Source organism: Gavialis gangeticus, unplaced genomic scaffold (genome assembly GCF_001723915.1).
Source record: "Gavialis gangeticus isolate Ggan-Ray unplaced genomic scaffold, GavGan_comp1, whole genome shotgun sequence".
Taxonomy (NCBI): domain Eukaryota; kingdom Metazoa; phylum Chordata; order Crocodylia; family Gavialidae; genus Gavialis; species Gavialis gangeticus.
This window is the reverse complement of record NW_017729025.1, coordinates 5477831-5485004: the sequence shown is the minus strand read 5'-3', so window position 1 is coordinate 5485004 and position 7174 is coordinate 5477831. Positions and strand designations below refer to the sequence as shown.

The following is a 7174-nucleotide window of genomic DNA, read 5'->3' as shown; positions in this document are numbered from 1 at the left end:
GTCTGGAACCAGCTTCCAAGTGAGGTGGTGCAGGCTCCCACCCTGGGGGTTTTTAAGAGGAGGTTAGATGACCACCTTATTGGGGTCATTTGATCCCAGTGCTCTTCCTGCCATGGCAGGGGGTCGGACTAGATGATCTGCTCAGGTCCCTTCCGACCCTAGAAACTATGAAACTATGAAACATTTAGCTCTGAATTTAATTTCTTTTCTAGCATTTTTAAAAATGTTTTTGGCTCCACACAGTTTATTAAAAGTAAAAGAAAAAAAAAAAAAGAAATGTTGTCAGGGATTTAAAAGTGAGCATGTGATAAAGTGATTTCAAAGCTGTTTTAAAAAAAAAAAAGATGTTAAGATGTTAATATTCACTCTTAAACTGACTTGTTTAGCAGTGATCAAGATTACCAGGAGGACAGTGAGTGCTGCCAGGGTGAAACACAATATTTTTAGCCTTTGCCAATTGACTTTCAGCATCAGGAGCACGAAAAACAAGGACCTTAAATATTATTGTACCATCATACAAAATGACGACTTTCAACCAGAGCACCAATATTGGGGAACACTACGTTTGAGCACCCAGGACTGAGGCTGGGGTGTGTTGCAAGAGGGTGACTACTGGAGAGCAGTGGGGGCAGAGGGAGAGGGAGTGCAATCTTACCTGCCCCTACTCTCTTTGCTTTGGCGGTGTTGCTCATAGTTCCCCACTTTATCCTTCAGCACCACATACTACAAGCAGCTTTCCAGGGATCTACATTACTTTGAATGACTCTCACTATAACCTGGCATGGCCTCAGAGCCCTTCTAGCCAAGTGGCTTCTAGGGTCACCAAAAAAAGGGCCGTTATAAGCCATGCATTGACAACAAACATGACCAGTTGAATTCACTTGCCTTATTGAAGGGCTGCATTGTATGGAGAAGCGGGTTCAAAAGTGACCCCAAGCACGCACCAGAGGGCTGGGGTTACCCCTAAATGTGTCATTTTGGCTACAAACTGAAATCAGCTAGGTGTGGGAAATCTAGTCAAATTTGCCCACATTTCCTATTCACTCCCAGGAGAAGCGACGGGACTGAGAGAAAGCCCTCACCTGTTATTTATACATTTATATTCTCAATCTACCTGCTGTCACGGTTCAGTGCTGGACTCCTTATCTACCCCATGGGAGACCGGGATTTGATTCCCAGATGTACATATAACTACAGCAGTCGATGCACCAAATGTCCAGACTAAGTCATTCAATAGTCTAAAAGGGGGATGGAAGATCTGGGCAGTCTGTGGTCCTCCATACTCCTACATAAGCATATGCATTAAAGGTCCTGGTGACCTCTCGTGCAGACACCATCATCCAGAAGGATCGATGACTGCCTGCTATATTCTCAACCAGTATTTTTTTTGTTTGTTTGTTTTTTGCAACAGTATATTGAGAAATGGCCATGATATGATAAGGGCTTTTAAATATACCCTGGCACTACGTGTGTTTTAAACTGCCTTGAAATGTAAGGGAAAGAGACCCTAACTTTAGTGCAAGTTGCACTAGCTTGTCCTGCCCCCCACCGAAAACCCCAAAAGGCAGGGAATGCAAAACAACAGGATAGTACCAGAAAGTCCATGAGGCAGTCTCCCTCCCCCACACTTAAAATGGTCCTTTCTCAAAACCATATTCAAAAGCCACCCATTCCTTTGAACACCATGCGCTCCTCTTAGGCTGTCCACTTCATTGCACGGAGGAGCTGTCTACTGCTTTCAGTGCAGAACAAGCTCATGACGGTGAGTGCGGGGCTGGTAGGTCCTGGCCCTACAGCCTTTTGCCATGACTGGCCTCTTGGTTGTTTTGGCAAGCTCTTGTGTGGCCGCACGCATCCATTTTCCTTTCATGCACCTACATTTCTCCCGTTACTACTCTCAAATGGAAAACGACTCGTCTCTCACCTATGTGCTGTCCGTACATGTGATAGTAGAAGCTAAAACAGTACGCCGTGTTGGTAGCTCCGTAAGGATTTTGAGGCACCACACTGAAAACAGGACTAACAAGTCTGGCTTTTTCTCCTTCCAGCCTGGGGCGCGACGTTTCAATGTACATGTAGAAACCTGGAAGAAGCCCCAAAGGACACTGTTAAATGCAGTTTTGAAAAAATAAATACCCCCTCCCTAAAAAAAAACAACCCAACAAGGGACACCTCCCTCCTCCCTTCCCGATATACGAGCAATACATCAGGGCTGTTAAGAGCCGTGAATAATGTTAGGCAGTGCTACGACAGTCAAAAGGTTGCAGAGATGCTTTTGTTGAGAGTTGAACTACACAAAGTCCCAGTGCGTCCCCACGGGAACGCTTCAAAAAGATTTTGTGCATCAAGAGTAAAAGCTGCGTTAGCATTTTGTGCTCATGGGCCTATTTAGAGAGAGAAACTAGGAGGTATGCACAAGCAAAGGGGGAAAAAAAATGATTTGCCAGGCTTCAGTCTCAAGGCTGCACTGTGTTTATATAAATAGTGAGAGAAGATATCTTGATGGCATCCTTTCTAAGAAACCATTCCAGCAGCCTTATCCATCATCGTTCCCATGCTCACCCGCAGTGAAAGAACACAGTTCTTATTCATTCTGACACTGGGCTATGTCAGCATTATAGATACCATTTCTTTAATCTCATTTGCTCAATCATTGTAACCAAGCAGAGACAATGCAACTTGCTTTTGTTTCCTAGTGCAAGCTAGGCGCATGGAATAAAGCAGTGGGAGTGACCGAGTCCTCGCTAAACCCAGCGCTCCAGGTCTGATTTGCAGTGGTCCAGCGCCCACAGAAATCAGAGTTCAGCAGATTAGCTAGTTGGAGAGCCAGTCAGATTTATTATGCATCTCAGCAAGGTCCAGACTACAAATGGGGTAAACATTTCAGCTATCAACGACTAGTTAGTGAGAATTCAAATTATTTAAAGGGACAGCATGTTGGATATAAAAAGCCACAGGGTCTGCTGTAGAGGAGCGATCGCCTTTAAAATGATGCTACAAATGGCACAACGCAGGATCTACAGCATTTAGCCTTGGAATGGATCTGAACTCTTGCAGAGTTTAGGGACATTCAGATGCAGTTTTCTACTTCACAGATCCTCCCTACTGAATGCCAGTTTCCTTTCTAAATTATACTTCAATAGGCTCATGCTAAATACTGTTGAGTGCCATGTAAGGACAGGCAGAGATGAGCGGGACTTTTGAGGTTGGATAAATCCTGAATGGAGCTATTCAGTTTCCCCCCCACCTGAGGACCTGGCTCCCTACCACAGCAGAAACCTAAGCTAGGTTTTACCTTCTTTGGACCCGGTTCGGTCTGCAATGGGCCCAGTGTTTGGAGTGTATTTTGGGTGTCTGGTGAGAGTGCTTTGTTTCGTCCAGTCAAAATTGTCCGTATCATCTTGGGTGAATAGACAGATGTTATTGTCCTCAAACCCACAGTGAAACTCTCCTGCCAACACAGGAAATGAACATGCATTCAGTGATTGCAACCACTTTATGATTAGTTTTCATAAGTACTAAGGTATAAAACCATTTTAAAGAACAATGGTCATTATTAGCATTCAAAACCTAGAACATATTTTAAAGCAATAGCGAAGGTCATAGGGCCGGTTTCCTTGCAAAGGACTATTTTTTTTATTTATGTGGATTGCTAAGACATGTACCTGGCCACCACTCCAGGTGGTTATGTAAAACAGAAACACGTATGAATCTTTTTCAGTAGCTCCCCATGCCATCCTTTATTAGAGAAAACCACGCTCTTCGAGAACAATCAATCGCCCCTCCTAACTTCCCACCCGTTCTTCCAAAAACCCTTGGAGAAAAAGTATGCTTTTCAGCTTCAAGGTCAAGAGGTGCGAGCTTCAGTCTAAGGAATGAGAGGAGTTTTGGATGAAGTGGTGAGGGATTGTCCAGCAGCCTTCTCCTCTGGAAAGCAAGGGGCTGTCAGATGATGCAGTTCAACTGATCTCAACTGTGATGAGAGAGTTTTTACTTTCAAGGCAGCCAAGAACCAAAATCGTTCAGGACTTTGGGACCTGATGCACTATCCTTGTCCCAGCAGAGTATGGTCTGCATCTTGCAAGCTGGACACTTGCTTAACCTTATGCCCACCAACAGTCCCACTGATTTCACTGCTCTGAGAAAGTCAGTGGATTTATTTAAGAAAACTAGCACGTCCCTTTTCTTTACGGAGGGTACAGCTGCCTGTATCTGGTGCGTCAGTCACAGCCTTATTTAAAAGGGCAATTTTAACCTTGGCACTATGGAGCAGCGAGTGATCAGGCCTCATGGTACTACTGGCATGTTAAGTCTGGCAGGTGTGTAAGTATTTGTAGCTTTGGGGTTTGATAGAGGAGGATTTCATGTCAGTGACTGGTATTTCATCATGTGAAGTCAGAACCAGGTCACTAGAGACAGAATTTGCTTTGGGGAGGGAACTAAAGTATGGATACCAACCTGCAGCTGATCTGAAGTCACTTAATACCTATGTCGGAAAACTCAGACTTGACATTTCAACCTAAGCCATAAAGGCTAGGTACAGACATTCAAAAAGCCTGAGGCAGAATTGATCTAAGTTAGGTGGTTTTCTGTAAGCGTCGTCATTTAGATCAGTAGCAAACATAACACGCATTCACCCTTTGGTGGGGTCAATCTTAGACTGAGTTCTGCCATTTTTAATCCAGTATATGTGTGCCGAACTTCTGTTCTGTTACAGGTATAGACCAGTTTCTGATCACTGATACCAGTAAAAGTGTAATTGTAATGTCTTACCTAGCCAAAATGTCTAGAGCAGATATTTCTGGTGCTTTCTCAGCTTGCTTTTGGTGAAGCTTGAGAAACCACGAGAACAATGTCTATCCACAAGGGTCAGGCCAAACATTACCTTACAAAACAAGGCTGCAACCAAGACACAACACACTGACAGCTACTCCCTCAATATAAGAAGCACTCACTAGTTTTTCCAGATAAACCCACTGATTTTACTAGATTGCTTCACTTGTTTTCTCAAACACATCCACTGATTTTACTAGATTCATCAAAAGCTGACTAAATGAATCAGTTTAAATAAAGCACAGGTCCTAAGCTGCCCACAAAGAATGGTGAATTCTTTGCATGATGGGAAGTCAACTTCCCAACCTCATCTATTGATTTGATCTTGAAACCTAGGCCAGTGTGGTTTGTGGCTTGGTGGAAAACTGGTAATATGTGCAACCATGAGCACCACTGCACCATCAGAACACCACAGAGAAGACCCACGCTTCTTCTTCCCAAATGAACTGAACTAAACACAACCAGCAGCAATACACCCCCTCTCCCCAGGTATTCAACAACCTAAAAAGTGACATGTGAATGGACAGAGATAAGAATCTCCTGCTTTACTCCCAAATGCATAAAGAGCAGACAAGGCCACTGACAAAGCTTTCAGAGGAAATCACAGAATCCTAGACAATGAGCGCTAGAAGGGACCTCAGGAGGTCACATCTAGTCCAATCCCCTGCTCCAAGCAGGACCAGCCCCAACTAGATCATCTCACGCAGAGTTTTCTCTATTCAGGTCTTAAAAACCTCCAAGGATGGAGATTTCAAGTCAGAACTGCTCAGTGCTGTGCCCTGGGGCAGAGGCAGCAGCCAGAGAGCTGCTGTTACATAGGGGGGATGTTGCCTCCTCTTTTTGCTGCTGACACATGTATTGAACAGGCAAAAAAACCCCCCATGAATTACAAGGAGGTGATGGCTCCCTAATGCAGCGAGCCTTTGCTGCTCCTGTACGATGCCCTGGTGCTGCTTTGCTGCTCCTTGCTTACAATGGGCAGAAGGGAGAGGGTGCTGGTAGCAAGTTCCCTTTGGGCTATGCTCCCACTACAGCCTCCCCTCCCCAACTGGCAGGGCAGGCCAAAATACAGCAATGCTGACCAGATACGCACGTCTTTATTCAAGTTCCTCCCGCAGCACCCCTCAAATTGAGAGTCAAGCGGCAGCTGCGCACCACAGCAACAGGAATCATGTTAGCCTGGAGAGCACTAAGTGATCACCTAAATGCCCACCCCACAGGTGGTGTGCCCCAAACTCATTGGCCACTCTAGGCACACACAGAAGAGCAGCAAGGCACTGTAACTCATGGCACTTCACAGGAAGCACCATTAGTTATAACACTGCCCTGGATCCAACAGACATTCGCTGTTAGGTCCCAGGGGGTGGGGGATCAAGCGGCTGTTTACAGAGGCTGCAGCTGCTCTCTCCTAGCAATCCCCCTTTCCCCTCCCAGTCCATTTGCAGAACGGGAATGGGGAAAGGAAGCAAAGGGAGCTCATTCTGGAGGTTGCCAAGCCAGGGCCAGAAGGTGGGATGGGCGGATTGGAGCCCCCCTGATGTAACGGGGGCGCCAATCCAACCACCCCTCCCTCCAGCACTGGCTGAAAAAACTCTGGACCGAACTCCGTCTTCTCCCTTCCCCCCTTCCCATTTTGAAGACAGTGCTGGGGGGCAGCCCAGCCCTGCTCCTGACACATGCAGATAAAAGTTATTGAGGGTGCTCTGCTTTTGAGCACCTTAATCTATAACCTCATGCAATGAGGGTTCAGATTGTTGTGGGATCAGGGCATTTTAAAGCACTCTGCAGCAATGCACTTGTGTTTAGTCACAGTTTCAGGGGCCACACAGGGTAAAACTGTTGCTTCTGTCTGCACCTGCTGTGACTGGAAGGCAACCACCCCCCATCTCTCCTGGCCCCAAACAAAGCATTAGGAGAGAGCACTGCAGGCAGAAGCTCCGAGCTATCAGCACCCTGGATGTGCCATTCCTGTGCACAGCAAATACAATTAAAGGATAAAATATTGATTAGGCAACAGCCAACCAGAGTGGAAAATTAGTAAAATCTGGTTCAGTGCCTGCAACAAGCTGAGTTAAACCCAAAGTTAGCACCATCATACACTGCAATTTCTAACTCTGCTCCTCCAGCAGTTTAAAGGCTACATTGGTACTTTGAAGCAGGCTGGGGAAGGTTCATTTAGAAATTCCACATCAGCAGATTAAAAGCCTGTTTTTCTGAGTGAGCAATTTTCTTTTTTTTTTCTAGGCCAGAAGAGAAAAGTAAGTAAAAGTTTGTCATCTATTAACCAAAAAACTAAAACAAAACAAAACAAAACAAAGCAAAAAAAACCCACTGACTTCAA

At 45.4% G+C, this 7174-nt stretch overlaps 1 protein-coding gene across 1 annotated transcript in view; it reads right to left on the bottom strand.

Moving 5' to 3' along the window:
* MDGA2 (MAM domain containing glycosylphosphatidylinositol anchor 2) overlaps positions 1–7174 on the bottom strand; it is a 557209-nt gene that overhangs the window by 33952 nt on the left and 516083 nt on the right. Inside the window, exons 12-13 of the mRNA XM_019519874.1 lie at positions 3296–3451; positions 1925–2083 (exon numbers count right to left, since the gene is read on the bottom strand). Coding sequence (XP_019375419.1) covers positions 1925–2083; positions 3296–3451 — 315 coding nt within the window. The remainder of the gene's footprint in view (positions 1–1924; positions 2084–3295; positions 3452–7174) is intronic.